Source organism: Eutrigla gurnardus (genome assembly GCF_963514095.1).
Source record: "Eutrigla gurnardus genome assembly, chromosome: 16".
NCBI classification, from domain to species: domain Eukaryota; kingdom Metazoa; phylum Chordata; class Actinopteri; order Perciformes; family Triglidae; genus Eutrigla; species Eutrigla gurnardus.
The window spans coordinates 3,894,906-3,916,444 of record NC_139927.1 but is presented as its reverse complement, the minus strand read 5'-3'; the positions used below and the strand labels follow the sequence as shown (position 1 = coordinate 3,916,444).

At 41.1% G+C, this 21,539-nt stretch overlaps 1 protein-coding gene across 1 annotated transcript; it reads right to left on the bottom strand.

Moving 5' to 3' along the window:
• Nucleotides 1–1,044: 1,044 nt before the first annotated feature.
• Nucleotides 1,045–12,044, bottom strand: opn8a (opsin 8, group member a). Its single transcript, XM_084030710.1, has 4 exons — nucleotides 11,967–12,044; nucleotides 6,433–6,726; nucleotides 4,618–4,943; nucleotides 1,045–1,798 (listed from the first exon to the last, which is right to left on the bottom strand). The coding sequence occupies exons 1-4, from the start codon at nucleotides 12,037–12,039 to the stop codon at nucleotides 1,406–1,408; spliced, it is 1,086 nt and encodes a 361-aa protein (XP_083886836.1). The 5' UTR covers nucleotides 12,040–12,044; the 3' UTR covers nucleotides 1,045–1,405.
• Nucleotides 12,045–21,539: the final 9,495 nt, after the last annotated feature.

The window sequence follows — 21,539 nt, the reverse complement described above, 5'->3', positions numbered from 1 at the left end:
GTAACCAGTCTATCACAGGGCCGACATGTAGAGACAGACAGGTAACCAGTCTATCACAGGGCCGACATGTAGAGACAGACAGGTAACCAGTCTATCACAGGGCCGACATGTAGAGACAGACAGGTAACCAGTCTATCACAGGGAGACATGTAGAGACAGACAGGTAACCAGTCTATCACAGGGCTGACATGTAGAGACAGACAGGTAACCAGTCTATCACAGGACTGACATGTAGAGACAGACAGGTAACCAGTCTATCACAGGGAGACATGTAGAGACAGACAGGTAACCAGTCTATCACAGGGCCGACATGTAGAGACAGACAGGTAACCAGTCTATCACAGGGCTGACATGTAGAGACAGACAGGTAACCAGTCTATCACAGGACTGACATGTAGAGACAGACAAGTAACCAGTCTATCACAGGGCTGACATGTAGAGACAGACAGGTAACCAGTCTATCACAGGGAGACATGTAGAGACAGACAGGTAACCAGTCTATCACAGGGCTGACATGTAGAGACAGACAGGTAACCAGTCTATCACAGGGAGACATGTAGAGACAGACAGGTAACCAGTCTATCACAGGGAGACATGTAGAGACAGACAGGTAACCAGTCTATCACAGGGAGACATGTAGAGACAGACAGGTAACCAGTCTATCACAGGGAGACATGTAGAGACAGACAGGTAACCAGTCTATCACAGGGCTGACATGTAGAGACAGACAGGTAACCAGTCTATCACAGGTAGACATGTAGAGACAGACAGGTAACCAGTCTATCACAGGGCTGACATGTAGAGACAGACAGGTAACCAGTCTATCACAGGGAGACATGTAGAGACAGACAGGTAACCAGTCTATCACAGGGCTGACATGTAGAGACAGACAGGTAACCAGTCTATCACAGGGAGACATGTAGAGACAGACAGGTAACCAGTCTATCACAGGGAGACATGTAGAGACAGACAGGTAACCAGTCTACCACAGAGCTGACATGTAGAGACAGACAGGTAACCAGTCTACCACAGGGCAGACATGTAGAGACAGACAGGTAACCAGTCTATCACAGGGAGACATGTAGAGACAGACAGGTAACCAGTCTATCACAGGGCAGACATGTAGAGACAGACAGGTAACCAGTCTATCACAGGGAGACATGTAGAGACAGACAGGTAACCAGTCTATCACAGGGCTGACATGTAGAGACAGACAGGTAACCAGTCTATCACAGGGAGACATGTAGAGACAGACAGGTAACCAGTCTATCACAGGGAGACATGTAGAGACAGACAGGTAACCAGTCTATCACAGGGAGACATGTAGAGACAGAACTGGGAATCGAACCCGTGAGCCTCTCGCTGTACGGCTCTGAAAGGTAATTTCCCCAAAACAACCTCAGTATTAAGCCGACGGCATCATGTGACTCCTGGACTCTCCCATGAGACCCACGCAGGTTTCTTCGGCGCCATTTCCGTAAAAGGTGCAGTCGGAGCGCGCTGCCGTTGTGCCTTTGAGCTGCCCTCCCTCCGCGGGCGAGTCGGTCCGACGCCAGCAACAAAAGGTCCGGCTCGGCAGGCGGAGGAGCTCGTGCCAGGAGGTGCGCTGGAAGATGAAGTATATGAAAGGGTTGTACATGGTGGAGCTCTTGGCGAAGAGGCACGGCAGCAGGGTGACGAAGGGGGTCATGTGGTCCTGGTCCTGGTCCTGGTCTTGGGTGTGGGACATGCTCCAGAAGCTCACGGCCACGTAGGGGGTCCAGGCGATGAGGAAACCTGAACTGATCATCACCGCCATCTGAAATCATAAGAGGAGAACATGAGAGGTGAAGGGATGAAGAAAAGAGTAGTAGTCAGTAAAGGAGAGGTCAAAGGTCGTAAGAGAAGACAGCCAATCAGGGTATTCAGACTAACGCTCCTAAGGAGAGTAAAAATATCTTCATAGACATATAGATCCTATCAGGATGGAACTGCCCGTTTTCAGAATTTTTCTTTTTCTATGCGAGTATGCAAATAAGTTATTTTATTATTAATAATATATTATAATTATTATTATTATGAGCAAATATGTGCTAATTTCATACGTTTCTAGAACTGAAATCCGATCATTGGATAAAGCCACGTTGTTGTTGTTGTTATCTCTATTTTTCATCCCTTCATAAATGAGAAAATGTGATCAACTGGACTAGAAGTCACTGTGTTACCGTGGTTACGAGGAGAAGATAAAGGCCATCGTTGTGGTGGGTGTGATGAGGTCATGGGAAACGGCCGATCTATTTGTCCGTGAGGCGTCTGAATATAAAATATGACTATATATGTAAGAAATAAAGGGGAAGGAATTGTCAGTGAAGCAAGAACTTCTGAAGCGATGTCCACTTCCCCTGCGTTTCCATATTAAGGCCATGAATCCATCGGTGGTTTGGGGCTTTGTTGTTAGTCATCACGTCACATGCTTGACCAACCGTCCAATCAGACAGCAGAGTTCATCATTCCTTTGAGGGATTCGGGAAAATGTTTAAAATACGCACTTTTTTTAAAATCTTTATTCAAGAGGAAAATGTGGGCTTTTAGACAATCAAACCAGAATCAGCTTTCCCTGATTGTTTCCTAATTAATTGGAACCTATTAGTTAAGAAATGCAATTAAATGTTGCAGGTACAAACATGCATTCAGACACACTCACACTCTCATATCCGCAGGGCATCAGCTGCTACACAAGCAAATGTGTTTTGTTCACAGGAACCCAGATGTGTTAAAAGTGATGACCAGTCAGCGACCCTGCACGCTCCATCAAGCACGGCCGGCAGCTCGGCCAGACACATTCCCCCTCCTGATGTTTGTGAATCCCTCCTTAGTCTCACACCGAGATTCACAGCCGATAGAGTCAAAAACAGGAGCCGCTGTCATCTCGGTCCTCATGAATATGCACTCGTAACATGTAAATGCACACCAGGGGCTTACAGATCAGACGAGGCACTTTATATTCCTCTGGTTTGCACTCGAGTGGAGTTACGTGTCAAGGAGGTGATATAAGATGGGGAAATCTGCAATTCTGAGTGTTGCATTCACTACGACGGGGATTTCTGTATCACCGCCTACATCGTGAGCTCATCAGCTAATTGAAAAACACACTCCTCAGGGCATTTTTAATTGAAATGTGCCAGATATGGACATACTTTCATGTAATAAATACATATTGTGGGCTATTGTGTTGAGTTGCCCCTCATTGAAGTGCTGTGAGTGAATTGAAGTGTTCCTGGAAAGACTTGGGGATGCCTTGTATATGTCTGGGGCTTTTATTGTGAAAGGTTAGGCTGTTTTCAATGAGAGGCAATCAGCATATTTGTCTTTGTGTTGCACTGCTATACTCACATTAAATATTTAATGTCCTTCAGTGCAGTGGATGATACATAAGAGACATAAGAGAATTAAGTCTTTATTTGATATTCTATATTTCTCTTATGATCAAAAGACCAAAATAAAGAATCCAAATAAAATCTGGAGCCAGTCCTGGATGTGATTTATGATACTTTACCGAGTAGATCGATACCACCGGGCCATCTGCAACCAGCTTAAAGTGTGTTATGGTTAATTATAGTTATGGTGCTCTCCACAAAGCCATGGACTTCATGGAGTCTTTGTTGGTTGCCTAGCAACCGGACAGCGGTGACAAGAGATAGAAAAAAGGAAATTAAGATATAGAGATACTGGCTATCGTTTTTTTCTTCTTCTTTTAATTGGACAGAGCCAAGCGAAGCTATTTATTAATTAATTAAATAATTTGTGTTTTCATGAGATAAAAGCAAAGATCTCAGACTTTTTTTCTACGTACACAAACGACCTATAGATTTTTTTTTATTCACAAATTTGTTTACATTTGTGTTGGTGAGCACTTCCCCTTGGCCCGAGACGATCCATCCACCTGACAGGTGACCCAGAGGCTGGTTGATAATAAAAGGTCAGGGTGTAATCACTCAGCACAACGCCACACAGACCGCCTCAGGGAAGCTCGTCCATGCTCCTCCTGGTCCTCACCGCGTGCAATAATCGGGGGAGCCAGAACCCGAGGTGATTATTTACAACTAACTAAATCAAAAATGTCAAATCATTCAGATTTTGTAATAATAATCAAAAGAACATTAAACAGACGATATGATGATATTTTCAAAATATGCCTCCACTTGACAAGACATTTCTCTTACACGCCTACAATCAATGTGTTCGCCCATAAAGTTGGAATAATTAACAAATATATTGTATTTTTTAGCGCCAAACAAATGTTATGGTACAGGGGCGCCTCAATAGCGCTTGAGGCCCCTGAGCTATGGAGATTTGAGGCCCCCACCCCCCCCCCAACAGATGCAACTGTAGAGCTACCAAGAGACTGTGAATCATCACCTGGTCAAAAGTGATTATTGATGCGTTTGAATACGAATAAACAGAGGATTGTGTCTGAAAATAAAATATTCCAACTTTAAGGCCAACAGTGTATTAACTCATATTCATTTTAATTACAGTTAAAGCCCTTTTAATCAGCTTTGTGATTGTCCAATGATTGCGTTCTCATAGGTGAGAGTAAACTGAAGGGGCAGAGTTTCAAACCGCATGGATACTTACGAGAGTGATTTTCTTCTCGACGTTGCCGTATTGGAAACCGTCGTTCCGGATGGATCGATAGGCCCGGTGCAGCTTCCACGCGATGCCGAAGTAGGTGAAGAGGATGACGAGACAGGGCAGGAACGTGCAGAGGACCGACAGCGTGGTGATGAAGGTGGAGTGGTTCAGGGAGTCCCCGTAGCCGGTCCAGTCTATGGAGCAGGCCAGTCCGAACGGCTCGGGTCCGTAGCTGCCCCAGCCCAGCAGAGGGAGCAGGGCCCACAGGCTGGCGTACAGCCAGATCCCACTGATCACCATGTTGATGGTTTGCCTCTGGAACTTGATGCCTGAAATGTTTCGATTCACTTTATATTGCACGGTAAGCCTTTGATCCCTAAGGCGCTAGCGGTAGCTATCACTTGTTGTCATAGCAACGGCAAACATCCCTCTATGACCCCAATAAGCTTTGTAAAGTTGCATATTTGCTACTTCATAAACTCACAAATTTGCGACTATTTTTCTCTGAATATTGCCTCCCTCTCTCGGCTCGTTTTTTCTACAGTGGCACTAATATGCCATCATATTTCATTATTTAGTTCTATAAGCAAATAACGTATTCTCCGTAGTTCAAGTCATGCAAAATGTTAATCATATTCATGATCGTCTTAAAGGATCCTGGGACTGTGTAATAATGACCACACCGCAGATCTGCATCTCCAAAACCTGAATTATCCATTTAGTTAGCTTCTTAACGCTTACATGCTCATAAAGAAACCTTCTAACCCAGAACACAATTTAGATTAAAGCATAGGAGCACTCAATCATCAGTAGATCAGGCTACCTTCTATCGTAATCCATAATCAATTTTGTAAATAGCATTCAGCTTCAAAGCACGTTTGTGTATCGACAGGCTTCAGCGTGCAAACCAGCTGCTTATATTGTACTTAGTGTGTTTATAACTCAGAGTGCATGCGGACCGTTCTCCCTGCTGTGTCAATTATCTCTGCTGGCTTCTTATATAAGCGTGATTTTGTTGTGTTTCATTTATTTGTAGTCCAACTACTGACCGTCGCAAAGGGAACCCTATCTGCAGCAGAACAGGCGGGGGGAGGAAGCGGCAGATGGAGAAGGCCTTCGGCTTGGGTGGTGTTCTAGATGTGGCTGCATGTTTTTGCACCCAGCAACTAATCCAGCAATGTGGGCCGCTATAACAATGAGCCTCGTAGGCACCGAGGTGCATCCTCCTACTAACAGACTGAACAATAGCATAGCCACGCACAGTATGTGATTGGTAAGAGATAAGAGGCTTTTGACAGCAAGGCTAAGGTTATGTGCTTCCAGAATATATGCCATGTGTTGTGTATCAGTTGGAGCATCACCAGACGATGCAACCAGCGAGTTTAAAGTCGAGCCGAAAAGAAAGATGCCTTTTAAACCCTTTTAGATCACAACCCCTGGTCATATTTGGCAATTATTTAACAATATATGCCAAAAAAACAAAAATCCAATATCTCTTTCCTCATGTAAACTATGATCAGATGGCACCACCCATATTTGAAACCGATAAACCGAAAACCTTCCATCAATCAAGTTGCAAGTTGCCAAATGTGGCTGAGATCTGACGATTATTTAATCTATAAGATCAATAAATCACGGCTGTAACGATCAATCTGTAACCTTTGATGTAAATTTTGTTTGATTCCTTTGGATGCACTGGAAAGGTTTTCTGATTGATGATAATCTGTTTCTAGGTGATAAAAGGCGATCTTTGAGGCGGAAGGTAAACCCAGTAACCTTTGATAGAATTGCCTGGTTTTTAAAATCCCGTCATACTACCTGACTTGGGGGGACTTCCCGTTACCAGGTACCTGACCGTCCCCATCACAGCCAGCGTCATGATGCTGGTCACGCTGAAGACCATGCCCATCAGGCCGTAGTAGAGGCACGAGGCGTCGCCTCCGATCCAGGCGTGGTTGAACGCCGAGGCGATGGACAGAGGGTACATGCTGAGGGCCATGCCGACGTCCGTCACCGCCAAGTTCACCGTCAGCAGCTCGGGGGCTTTGAGCGCGGTGGAGCGACGGGCGGCGCTGACGAGGACCGCCGCGTTCCCGAATACGGACAGGACGGCTGCAGGGTGAAAGAATCGGTAAACAAGTGTACGACGGCGTGTTAGAGCCAAAACCAGAAAACGGAGCCTCGTTAAGGTCCTTTAGGGTGATGCTGTTGATGGTGATTGTTGGTGGCTCAAATGGTCATCCTATGGGTGTTTATTGATCGGGGCGGTTGGGCCTCAGTAATCTCATCAAACGCCTTCAGCCCTGATTTAAAACATGCAGCCGGATTGTCTTTTACACAACAGTTACAGAGCAGCAGTTGTTGGCAGTGAAAATCGTATCCTCAGGATCCCTTCAACAATCGAAACCTGCTTTACATAACATCTCTGACGTAATTATGGAAATTCAATTGACTTCTTCTTCTTCTTCTTCTTCTTCTTCTTCTTCTTCTTCTTCTTCTTCTTCTTCTTCTTCTTCTCATTATTAGTAATGCTCATGTCTTAATGAGGTTTTCTGTTATAGGGCGTCGTTTGCATCGGCCACATTCCTCGAGGAGAATAGCAAACAGCTGAATGTCGAGCCGGAGCAACAACCTAACGACCAATCATCTGTGTTGCTCAACTCACAAGCAGCAACCGACCACCTCTGAATCACAGCGGGCAACTGGTGAAGGCTCATGCAGGGCACATCGATTAGGTCAATATATTTTTTTTACTTTGCATCAGTGGGCGGTGACGTCTCCTCCAGGAGAATGGCTTTGCCCCCTGATGCTTGCAGCGGTTTTTTTTTTTTAATTAAAAATGTATTTAATTAATAGAATATTAGAATATATAGATCTTTATTGTCTTGTATGGACAATTACTTTAAGATTTTACTCAACAGCAAAATTTCTGGAGATATTTATAACTTCAAGGAGACGAGCTGGCCGACAAACTAAAGCAGCACGCCTCCTAAGAATTTGAAAAAACTAAACATAAAACTTGATTTTTCAAAGGAAAAATCTGAACGCAATAAGATTCTTTACTGGGAATTTATCACCATATAAATGCTGTTCATTTTGCAGGCTTTATACGTTTGGATCACTGGAGAGTCTATATGATAAGTCTCCAATGTGATATCTATGCAGTCACTTCATGATTCTGCTTCAATCAACTCATTTTATGGACCCTTCCCCGTATCACTGAAATAGTTATTTGTGTGCTGGATGTGACTGTTGCACCCTAGAATAAGCTGAAATGTTCTGCAAAATAGAATAAACAAAATCATGCTGTTTGCATTCACAAGTAACAAATCAAATTCAAAGGATTCAACGTGATTTTCCACAATTAGCAGACTCATGGAGGACCACATTAGTATTAATTTAGTGATGATATATGTACCTCCACTATCTCTAGGTCGACTTGCTTTATCTATTGATGCGGGGCGGCTAATGCATGCTCCAGGTGGGTCTTATCAGATGTTGCTGCCTACATGATATGAATTATGAAGTATTTTCAGCGTAAAGTCAGACTTAATATTAGTGTGCAACATTCCACAGGCCTGCCACCTGACATACAGTATTTAAAGAAAATATGTTTAATTATGTGTGCAAAATATTGGCCTGTAATGATACAGTGGAGGGACCCCCTATATGTGTATATACACTCAACAAAAATATAAACGCAACACTTTTGTTTTTGCTCCCATTTTTCATGAGATGGACTTAAAGATCTAAAATTCATTCCAGATACACAATATTACCATTTCTCTCAAACATTGTTCACAAATCTGTCTAAATGTGTGATAGTGAGCACTTCTGCTTTGCTGAGATAATCCATCCCACCTCACAGGTGTGACACATCAAGATGCTGATCTGACATCATGATTAGTGCACAGGTGTACCTTATACTGCCCACAATAAAAGGCCACTCTGAAATGTGCAGTTTTGTCTCACAGCAAAATGCCACAGATGCCACAAGCATTGAGGGAGCGTGCAATTGGCATGCTGACAGCAGGAATGTCAACCAGATCTGTTGCTCGTGCATTGAATGTTCATTTCTCCACCATAAGCCGTCTCCAAAGGCGTTTCAGAGAATATGGCAGTACATCCAACCGGCCTCACAACCGCAGACCACGTGTAACCACACCAGCCCAGGACCTCCACATCCAGCAGGTTCACCTCCAAGATCGTCTGAGACCAGCCACTCAGACAGCTGCTGAAACAATTGGTTTGCATAACCAAACAATTTCTGCACAAACTGTCAGAAACCGTCTCAGGGAAGCTCAACTGCATACTCGTCGTCCTCATCGGGGTCTTGACCTGACCAGCTCGTCGCCGTAACAGACTTGAGTGGGCAAATGCTCACATTCGATGGCGTCTGGCACGTTGGAGAGGTGTTCTCTTCACGGATGAATCTCGGTTTACATTGTTCAGGGCAGATGGCAGACAGCGTGTGTGGCGTCGTGTGGGTGAGCGCTTTGCTGATGTCAATGTTGTGGATCGAGTGGCCCATGGTGGTGGTGGGGTTATGGTATGGGCAGGCATCTGTTATGGACGAAGAACACAGGTGCATTTTATTGATGGCATTTTGAATGCACAGAGATACCGTGATGAGATCCTGAGGCCCATTGTTGTGCCATCCATGAACATCACCTCATGTTTCAGCAAGATAATGCACGGCCCCATGTTGCAAGGATCTGTACACAATTCTTGGAAGCTGAAAATGTCCCAGTTCTTGCATGGCCAGCATACTCACCGGACATGTCACCCATTGAGCATGTTTGGGACCATGTTTCCCACTAATATCCAGCAACTTCGCACAGCCATTGAAGAGGAGTGGACCAACATTCCACAGGCCACAATTGACAATCTGATAAACTCTATGCGAAGAAGATGTGTTGCACTGCATGAGGCAAATGGTGGTCACACCAGATACTGACTGGTTCTGAGTCCCCAGACCCCCAATAAAGCAAAAAAAATGCACATTTCAGGGTGGCCTTTTATTGTGGGCAGTATAAGGCACACCTGTGCACTAATCATGATGTCAGATCAGCATCTTGATGTGGCACACCTGTGAGGTGGGATGGATTATCTCAGCAAAGCAGAAGTGCTCACTATCACACATTTAGACTGATTTGTGAACAATGTTTGAGAGAAATGGTAATATTGTGTATCTGGAATGAATTTTAGATCTTTAAGTCCATCTCATGAAAAATGGGAGCAAAAACAAAAGTGTTGCGTTTATATTTTTGTTGAGTGTATATATATATATATATATATATATATATATATATATATATATATATTGTATTATTATTATTAAAGCAGGTCAATAACAATGTGTAGTGCAGCTTATAAAAGTACTTTGTGTATAATGCTAAGCCATTAAAATAATAATTGTTGACAGATACATAAATTTATAGAACATATTTTTATCACAATATATTTTATTTTATTTTAACAAATAACAAACAAATACAAATATTTGTATATTTGCTGAATATGAGTTGTATTCGTGTTACTGTGTATTTTTGGAAATTATAATCTTTGTAAGAAAAAAAGTTTGGGATCAAATAATTTCAGGGACCCCCTGCAGTAACGCTGCTAACCCTCTAGGGGTCGTGGTCCTGTTCAAGACCTGTGTTTTAGCAGCGTATGACGAGGTATTACCAAACGTGTCCACTGGGGGAGCGCATTGCTATTGAGCTGCATTTACGACGCAGCTTCCTTCAATTACAAACACACGCAAAAGGAAATACTCTCTCTGTCAGGTACTAGTACACCATTTAGTGTTTTAGCGTGTTTTCTGTATTGTGAAGTAATGCGGGAAAAAGTGACTAGCTTTCTGGGCGATAGCTAGCTAGCTAGCGTACGTTAAGTTAGCTACATAGCGTACGTTAAGTTAGCTAACGTCAGCTAGCTGTTATTTACTGTGACGTGAATGCTAGTGAATATTTTGCTACGCGTTGTGTGCTATTCGTTGTTGTTTGTGTGTGTATTGTATTGTAACAAAAACGTAACGCGTAGTAATGTTGCCGTTTTTATTCGCGGTTTTGTCATTTGACAGTATAGTAGACATTTAAGGAAAACATACTACATAAGGTAACATGCTTACATTTGCGAAATGTGTACCAAAAACGTGACGTATAGCTCTATGAAACGTCTAGTTTTGTTATTTGTTATTCAAATTGTTCTACTACGAAACTTATGTACTTGTAAGTTTTTATTTTCGAGGTACGTTTCATATTCACAAAGCTAAATTCTCTAAATTAATCCCATCTTTTACATTATTCCTAATTTAAATTGATTTGTACTTTACTCGTAACAAATAAGAGGCATTTCTATAATATAATAATATCTACTCAGAAGTATTAACTTAAGAAATATCTGCTGTCACCACTTTTCTATTTAACTTATTTATTTTACCACCATATTATCTGAAATGTAGTTGTATGTGTAGAATTAACGTTTATGAACTGAGATGACTGAATGTTTACAAATTTAATTTTTAATAAAGTAAAAAATAAAAAGTACTAACATAGGGGAAGTTGTAGTTGCCAGTAGTCGGGTTTTTGGAGAGTGCTGGCCACAATCCCATTGCCGATATTATTTGTGATATTCCAGTCATTCAGTCTGACTGTAAAAACCAGAGGAATCCACTGAAAGAAGTCCAGATGTTTCTTTAGAGTGATGATGTCACTCAGTCGTGTTTGAGTGTATTCGATGCAGTTGTTTGAATACATCCAGCTGCTGAGTCATTGTATCTATACACAGTGACGGATGACCCTTATCTTAACCCCCCCCAGATCAACCCACCCTCCCCACAATGGCCCGTGGACTGACGCCGCCGGATCACCTGTTGTGGTTCACTTCACTTTATAACAACGCCCATCAAAGGAAATCTGCAGCAGGGGTCGACTGATTGTGAGTCACCTGTCATTCACTACAGCAGCAGGAGAGGAAGTGAAATGATTGGAGGTAAACATTTACACACACACACACACACACACACACACACACACACACACACACACACACCTGCATGCATGCATGCATTGTCATTTTTCACTGCAGTACCTGAACAACCTATCGGCATGACTTACTCCTCACATTCAGTATCATCAACGCAGAAACAGCCCATGCACATTAGTAAGCTGGTTTTGATCATATTTGGGGCGTGTACATGCAAGACGAGTTACCTTGTTATTCATATCACATAAGAAAGTGTCACTTATTTTTCAGAACCCCTTAAACAAACCTGTGAAAGCTGAAAATGTTAATCTTAGGAGACAATTCTGATGTATGGCAGTGACAAAAGATAGCAACGTACTTACCAATTATAACCAGGTACATCCCAGCGCAAAAATCAACAGTAGGTGACAGTTTGGACACGTATTTGTTATCCATATTTGTTCAGCAGGCGGTTTCCAGAAGAAAAAAGAAAACACCTTTGAACAGCTTCTCGAGTCTAGCTCTGATTGAACCTGTACTGAATGTTTACTGAAGACTGACCACGCTGTGTCCTGTCTCTTCTGTCAGCTCGCATTATTGTTAGTGACACCTAAACCACCACATGGACTATTCACCCCCCCCCCCCCCCCCCCACCTTGCTACATGAAACACTAATTTACATAATACATTCCCTCACTCAATTTAACCTAACTCTACATAAAAGCCTGATTCTAACCTGAAACTTACATTCAAGTCTGTCCCAAACTGAGGACCAGCTAAAATATCCTCACTTTCCAAAAATATCCCCCCCCCCACACACTGCTAATGCACCTTTTAATTACAATCACTTCATGCCACATAACGCTCATCCCTCAAAAAAAAAAAAACCACTCCACTTAGACACTAACACACACAACCAGACACACGCACAACCAGACACCTAGGCTGCATCTATAAAAGCCAAAGGTAATTACAATAGGATGTTGTCACAATATGATCTTGTCTCATCTAAGAGACTGCACAGAGTTGGTTGTAGATCCGATATGGATTAATTAATACATAATTTTAACATTTTTATGAACCTCAATGAGGAAAAATGAAGGAAAGGTGAGCCTCATGTTTTTGATTGAATTGAATAAAATGGGATTACTGTAATCACTCAGGGATTTATGGTGCAAGCCAGGGCATTGTCTCCCCATGAAGACAATGTGTGTGTGAGTGCATTTTAATGCATGGGGTTCAGCATGGATTACAGTGCGATTTTCATAGGTGAAGAGAATCTATTTTCTTATTCTTCAAGCACATGGCTGCAATAGTGTTGCATGGTAACTGATACCAGAAAAGTATTGTGATACCCTGCCGTTAAAAGCAGTCAAATCAAACTGCAGATCCGAGGATTTAGCTTGCACCATCTAGAAGGATGGGGTCAACAAATTGAGTTGAAAAGGTTATTAAAGTAAGTCATGAAACGCTCGCCGGCTGCACAGTCCCGGTTCTGAGCTTTTGTATCAGCAGAACTCAGGAACAGGAAATTAACAACACAGTTCTAATTACCAAACAAATTAACTGATGGAATTAGACTCGCCATCCTTCCTGAATCTGTCCAAGCATCTCCTGTAATCCAGCAAACACATAATCCACTAAAGAAGTGTTAGTCTTATTTGACTTGATTTGTTTCTCAGTAACCTTCAAATAAACACAGAGCTTCCTATAAATACTGTGACGTCTTCCTGCTTTTAGCTGCTTTGCCTCATCTACTTCTAACAGAATTCAGCGGAATTTATTGCCATTTAGTGTGTGTGGTTTTTTTTTGGAAGCCTCTTTCTCCCCTGCTGCAGTACCACTCTCCGCCTGAGCTGTAAATAATATGCCAGGGGAGGTGCTGTTTTACAAAACAATAAGTCTTTCTTAAGGCTATTTTAATGTGTAATCTGGTTGCCAACTTGGAGAAATCACAAATTCAAGTAATGTAGACATCAGATAACTGCATACAATATATTTTTTTACTTTTTAACATTTTTAATTAATAGGAAAGCAAATTTTAAGTTCGGTTGCTTTATCCGTTTGACTTTTTTGCAGTGGCATCGTATCAGTATCAAGATATTAAGGCAAGGTATCATGTTGAAGGCACAATTTTGGTATTTTGACAACACTAGTATGTGCATTATATTGACTTTACAACTTCTGAATTTAGAAGTAGAAACATAAAAGTTAGGACGTGATATAGAAACAGCATATTGTTAATTCCCTTCATGTTTTGAGGAAGTTTGATAGTCCTGGTATAACTGAACTCTTGGCCCTATTTAATATAGCCGGCAGCATCTTTACCTACACCCTTTTTTCCACATTTATCCGTGAGATCTTTGCACCTCTTTATGTGTGAAAAGGGCAGTGAAAACAGAGTTCACATAGTGTCTCCCTGAGGTACAAAAATGCTGTTAATTGTCGAGGGTGTAACTGCTGTGAGCATGTACCACACTGACAAAACTTTGTCGTAAAGTAAAATATAATCATTTAACTGTCATAATTTTGACATTGCAATGTTATAATTCAGAGATTACTAGATATACTTTAAATATACACATTGTATCAATGTACTTAATGAACTGTATGGGAAGAGCAAGTTTTATTTTAGAATTATTCATTGTATTCAAAGTTTTTTTAGTCATCGCACATAACCTGTAAATTCTAAGTAATTTTTAATCTAAAATTGTAGCACGTTTGAATCAAAAATAATTTTATTTAGTCGAGCAATCAAACTCCACTAATTTATTCATTCCACTTCTAGAAAACTAAACTTAAAAGAGCCAAAGTGCCAAAGAGAGAGAGAGATATTTAAAACAAAGCGTTATGGCAGAAAAAGTTGAATTGTTATATAAATTGCCTAACGTGATTTCAGTAGGTAAGTTATTTAAATGCACCAAAATTAATTTAAAAAACAGAAGTGCGGAAAGATAATGATTATTGTCAGGTAATTACACACTAATGAAAATATATTTATAAATGTTGCCAGTAGATTCTCATAAATCCTCAGTATATTGAGACAGGGTGACCCGACTCTGTCTTATAACACAATTTCAATATATTGTACACCAGCGAGAAATTATGTGCATAATAAAACCGATATATGCTAACTACCATGAATAGTTCTCATGAATGTGTTGAAAGCAGTCTTATTTGCATGGGACTATTATTCCCCGGGGACCGATAGTTATTTTAAGTAGATTGCGGAGGACGTCTGCGATGTTAATCCGGTGCAAATGTCGGTAACTTCAAGTAAAATCCAGACTTTGCTTTTCCCGTGTGAGTCCCCCCCCATGAAACACAGGTCAGGGGGCAAATTTCTAAATCAAATGAGGTCCCCTATTTAATATAGTCCCGTGTGAATAGGGCTTTACACATAAGATCAGGCCTTTGATAATGGATGGTTTAATGTGAGAGGAGGGAATGCTTTCAGACTTGTATGGACCAGTTTAGGCGTGACCTCGGACCCCCTTAGGGTGCAACCCCCTCCCCCCCATTTGACTGGAAATTATACATTTATACTTCATTTTGGGCCAGGACAATAAGATTACATGGACTTTATTGTGTTGAAAGAAGTAACAAAACACTTTATATTAATGCACACATTTATATTGCACATTTCCAATATTTTTTATAGCTTGCAAATGAACTTAAAAAGAATCTTTCCCAGACTAACCGCTGGTATGGCATAGTCATTCTCTTTTTGGAGTTGTTTTCTGGCGAGTAGCTCCCCAGATTTTTTCCCCCACTTTCATAGAAATTAGTTTTACGACTCAAATATTATCATTAATAGAGTTCTGCTTTCTGCTTTTCTGCTTCTACATAATTCAGGTTATATCTTACATTAAGTCATGCGTCATGGATACATAATCATAAGTCATGCATGACTTATCATTAAGCAAAACTCTTATAATAAAGTGTTAACAGTCAGCTATAGCCAATACTGTTATCAACAATATGTAATTGGATGTCAAAACCAATCGCAATTTTCCTGATTGACTTGCTAATTGTGTGTGCTAATTGCATTTGCAATGCTTTTCTGTTTGCTGTGAATTGATTGATATGTCTCTCTGTTTTCTTGTTTACTGTTTATGTACCGAGCTCTTTTCAAAATGTGTTGAAAAAGTTTTCTTTATTTTATTTGAAGCAATCTAGTGTGCTGAAAATGTATTTCCAACACGATGGCAGTGCTTTTAACTGTCTTTTATAAGATGTATTTTTTTCAGTTGTACAATCCAGCATGAATAGAACAGGTGACTTAATGTTGTGTTCTGCCTCATATAGAGATCGAGCCACACAACCATATGAACCTCATTATTGATGTTTATGTAAGTGTCACCTGGAGTGCTTTATCCTGGCCTTGATGGCGTACACATCAATATCGCCATATGACTCCTCCATTATCACCACATGCCGTTCCAACAGGAGGTGTGCATGCATGTATGGGGATGGCATTTACCTTCTATCGCCATGCCAACATCATTACACCTCTTTATGGCACTCAACTTTTAAGTGCAATGAATGAATTCATTGGAGCACTGGCAGTGATCACTGATTAGTGAAGTATAGTATCATGTTTCCAATAACTATAAATAAGTTAATGATCACTGTAAACATCCTCCTCTTCATACTTCATTTATTTATTTAAAAAAAAAACATCCATAGTCTGATTTACAGAGGGTTTGTGCTCATGCAGTTCTGGGGCAGAATGATGACTATTTCGTCACCCTCCTCATGATATCAATACACTCCCCTGATGTAATTAGGAATACAATCATTTGAAGAGAAGGGAACGGCGGACGTCCGTTAGAATACAAACCCCAGCGCTCCTCTTGTGAGCGCTGTAGCCACGGCAACCGATGCTGCGATCCCGTCTCAAGAGTCGAATACGCTTTGACAAATGCTCTTTCATCCATGCAGACGTCCCTTGTTAGCGCACGACTCATTACTCTTATCCTCACACAAAGACACAACAGCACGCGTAACAAAATGATGAGTTTCATGAGCGCTGTATGAAAAGATCAACAATGAAAATGTGCATTTGAGCTTGTTCTTTTCCCACATTCGCCGTCGGGAAGCGTGGAGATCCGTAATGACAGGCGTGAAAAGGGAGCTGAGACCGAAGTCTTCGAGAGCTTTCTTTATGCTTTTTTTCTGCAGGAAGGATCAGAGTGCAAAGCAGTCTCATAACGGAAGGAAAGGTTTTGTAACAAGGCCACATAAGTTTAGATCACAAATCTTGTGTAGGAAACAGACAAAGCAGTGTGTATCTCCTAATGAGCATGCTGGTCATGTAGTGATCATGAGTTTACGTTACAAATCAGTTCCAATTTTCCACGCATAAGGGTTGGAGCAACACAAAAGTTCATTTTACACCGGGTCTCAGTTCAAGGGGCCAATCTGGACCCGAGGATAAATAACATTTCCTCCGCTGTGAAGTACCATTGTATGTTTGTACAGTCTGTACTGTCTGTCCCCTTATGTCCTCATTATCAGTCTATTTCCCAGTTTAGACTGGCATTGGATTTAGGACCCTCAGGACCAGTTGTAATCCAATCAATAACAAACAAATAATTAATGAAGATATCGTCCCGGAGACACACATTACAGCTGGTGTGGTCTCTAGTTGATTCATTGTCTGCTATGAATTATTCATTAAATGGGGTGAGTTTTTCTCACCTTGGCTTCAAAGTGATATAAGGAAATGTCTATAACTTCCCCCGTGTTCAGTTACACGCTAAGCAACGGCGTTTATCCCCACATGCCACCCTCACCTGGACATCTGTCTCTCCCGACTCTTTAAAGTAATCACAAAAAGCCTTTATGAAGGCCTGACAGTGAAGATGACCTAAAAAAATGACCTCAAAATAATTTCAGGGGCTTTGATGTAAGGCTTCAAATGATTAAATGGATTTTTCTTTCTTTTTCTCTTCAGGGTGAATACCGTGGGCAATTCAAGAGTGATTGGACCAAAATGTGAGGTGAGATTGACGTTTTATTTTGAAAGGACTGCAAAGATCCATCTCTGTATTCTTGCCGAGATCGTCTTTAGAGAATCCTGCGAGAGGCCCTCTAGTGATCCACACAACCCCTGGCCTTGATCGACACTGTAATCAATAGTTATTGATGTGCTTATTAAAATAATTAGCTGCCACTATTCAATAGGAAAGCAAAGTCTGCGAGGAAAAAAGCCTTTTGTCAGTCTTGTCAGGTAATCAAGAAAAAAACAGGACGGTGAAAGATTTTCCGTTTCTCATTAATGATACATGAAAGTGAGCGTTTGATTCGTCAGAGTGCCTTCGTATGTGCAATCGAGCCCGACTGTCTGCTAAAATTTGTAGAGCAGCAGAGAAACACGGATTTAAACCAAACCTTGCTTCAATAAAACAGGCTCTTCAGAAGGCATAATGTATTCAAAAGCTCTGTGTGTAGAGTAAAAGTCGCTATTAGAATATCAAATCAAAAGGAGGGTAATTCATAATTCAGCGACCTGTCATCTCGGAGACACTGAACTAGAGAAAGGCATGGTCTGAGGGTGTCGGGACTAAATAGCGAGGAGATGCTGCTTGCGTGGATGTCTACACATTACAGCCCGCGTTAGACAAGCTTCAATCAGACAATCGGCTCTTGTTTTCGAGGAGCTTTCAAATGTGAAAGTAGCATTATCGGCTATTTCAAAAAGTTTGTTTAAGAGCATATAAAGCAGAAATGTGGCTTGTGTAAGCACTCTTGGGTAAGCGTCTACATTTAGTATTTCCCGCTACTTTTTTCCCACCCACTGGGGCAGTAATTATTCTATACACATTGTGGTTTTTGAGAATATTTTTCACTTTATGGAATTATCGATTTGTCGGTTAATTATTTCGCCATTTGTTCTATAAAAAAACATCGCAAGGCAATGAAAAATGTCCAATTCAGCTTCCCAGAAACACCCAAGGTGTCTTCTTCCAATGGCAGTTTGTTTTTCTGGCCAACAGTTCAAAAGTCATGTAATTCAATTAAGTACATAAAAGATTTGAGAATCTGGAACCAGAGGAGTTTGGGGATTTTTGATGAAAAATTATAATCATTTTTAGTAGTTTATCAAAATTGTTGCTGCTTAATTTTCTGTTGATGAATCCACTAATTGTCTCTCTCTGAACTTAACTATAGAGTAGGATGGGGGGAATGAATTGGACATTAAATTGCAGACTATCACCACTAGAGGGCAGGATTGTTCATCTCATTCATTCCGTTCGCTCATACTACATGATCATGTACAATTTTACAGTATGTAAAATAGTATTTTAAAGTAGTATTCCTGACTTGTATAGATTATAGACAGTCACAGACTTGATTTTGGGTCGAACATGTGCTCTTTTATTATATTCTATTATATTATATCATATCAGTCCGTCAAACAGACAAATGTTTCAGGAAATTACATGAAACCGAATTCATCTTAAACTGGGAAGATTAGAAATTTAAACCTCACTGGGTCCATTGTTATGTCCATATCTACATACCGGTATGTATTACATATATTAAAAATGACAATGAATGAAGACATATTTTCCTCTCTGAATCTTCTGAGACATCCTGTTGGACTCAGGTTAAAGTTTCCCACAGCCTATTAAGAAAGACCACAACAACCCTGTTTCCACTCCACTATCGTGGCGGTGCAAATAATCTGGTGCTGAAATGTATTGGTGTCAGCGTTCTGTGACCACTAATGCAGATAAAGTTTCAATGTTTATTTTTCACATAAATAATTACATTCTGTTTGGGGGGGGGGGAGAAAAAAAACAACAACAACAAACCCCCCCGTGAATGCTCAGGAGAGGCAAGATAAATGTAGTTTCCATGTGAGAGAGTAAAAACAACTTTGACAGCAGCGATGTTTTAACAGGGCAAGTGAATTTTGGCACCACCGAACGCACTTTCCTGTATTTCTTTTTCAGAGGGTACATACAACTCAGCTTAATCAAGGGTGCTGCACAAAGGGGGTGTTTGTTTAATCATTTTGGCACCGACGGAGGTATGCACAGACTCACAGCCGCTGCCTGTGTGGTGTCAGTGTACATGTGTGTGTGTGAGCATGCATGTGTGTTACCCTCAATGCAGTCGTGTGTCTGCTTCTACTGTATCTGTGTGCATGCAGCTATAACTTTTGTTTAAATGTATCTGAGAAACGGCTTTTATTTTGAAGCAGGAATAATGTGATACGGTTGATAAGATTTCCGATACTTGTGTGGATTATGACATGTTTGAGAGAACAGCTAAATCAACAAGACGAAGCGTCTGCAGCCATGCGTCTCTGTCGGCCTGTACTTAGGCACGGCAGCGCCTTTAACTAAATGCTCATTTCGGGATGTTAACATGCCCACAACGATGATGCCGATGTTAATCTGGTATAATGTTTACCAATGTTTGGCGTTTTAAGCATTTGCCGCCGACCTCAGCACAGCTGAGGATGATGGGTGCGGCGTTGGTTTCCGCTGGTATTTGTTTATACGCCGAAGTATCGGAGAGACTGAAAATCAGACGATGGCGTTAGAAACTCAGAAGTCTGTACCAGATTTCATGGCAATCCCGTCCAGTTGATGTTGAGACATGTCAGTTTAAAAACCACAAATGTCGACCTCGTGGTCGAAAAGGCAAGAGGAGGGCCGATATCAGTAGGATTTATCATCTCCGAACCGAAGGATGTCTGTTACGAACCTTTCTGACAAAACCATCTGGCAGATGTTAAGATATTTCACAGGATAAGTGAAAACTTTGACCCGATGGTGACACTACAAGGAAAAATCATTGGGATCAGCAATGCCAGTGGGATTCGTCCCTCTGGGCACCACGGATATCTGTACCAGATGTCATGGCGATCCATTAGATGTGTAGAAAAAGACTTTCAGGAGATGTAGTGATGTAAAACAAGTCAGAGTAAGTCTAACTCAGTAGATTCAGCTAGCCGCTACACTCATTCATGCAGTGTTGAAAAAAAAAAAAAAAGCCACAAGCGTTCACAGTGCCCTAACAAGCTGCTGCACGTTGAAAACCTTACTTTTTCTAGATTACAGCACACGTTTGATGCACTGCAGAAGGATTTATGTTCTGGTTTCGTAATGTTTATGCACTGAGGTGGACTCACAGACTGGTATGGAAAACATGTGATGATTGATTTTAGAGAGCAAATCTAAATATAAATGGAGTTCAGGTTTATCTGTCTGCTTGTATTTAATTGATGGTGATAGAAAATTTAAAGATGTGATACATTGAGAATCTTTGTGCATTGAAAACTTGATAATGGGAATAATGAGGGAATAGTGAAGATTCCTGCCTCTGCAATCTTTCTGGTAGTTGGTACGATATTTCACTAATAAACAGGAAGTGTCAGAGCGTCACCAAAAATCCCTAGGATTCATTTCTCTGTAGTCGTAAATGTACATAATTCCAATAACAACAAGATTTTTCAGTGTGGATCAAAGTGATGGACAAAGAAAACACCTACATGTTTTTGTCATTTGTAAAATATATGCATGTGTCATTTATCTATTAATACAAAAAAAATCAAATAAAAAAACCCCTCTTTGCTAGTTTATTCTACAGGCATTTCTTTGTGGGTAATAACCAAAGTAGCAAAGTGTCTCTGAAATCCCTAAAGCCATTTGGCCCCAGATCTTATTTCACTCGCTCTGGATGTCTGTTTGATCAAGTGATGGCCCCGGCAACACTGTTAAGACGTATAATATCTGCCCTGCGGGCCGTTTCCTTTTAAAAGCTGTTATTTACAGCAGGGTCCCCAACAAAGCTCTAACCATAACCTGTCAGACGCTACTTGAAATGTGGGGTGCCATAATGACCCCGCGGCGTAAAATATCCACTCACTACCTGAGGCCCCCTGACAGCACACTGTCAGCGCAATGTCCCACTCCCCGCCGTTTAAAAAAAAAAAA

Excerpts from the sequence above, each read along its gene's own strand:
- opn8a (XM_084030710.1), bottom strand. The coding sequence starts at position 12,039 with ATGGATAACAAATACGTGTCCAAACTGTCACCTACTGTTGATTTTTGC. Across the intron at positions 6,727-11,966 it reads GATGTACCTGGTTATAATTG|CCGTCCTGTCCGTATTCGGG; the intron begins GTAAGTACGTTG and ends TTCACCCTGCAG. Across the intron at positions 1,799-4,617 it reads TCGAGAAGAAAATCACTCTC|ATGGCGGTGATGATCAGTTC; the intron begins GTAAGTATCCAT and ends TTATGATTTCAG.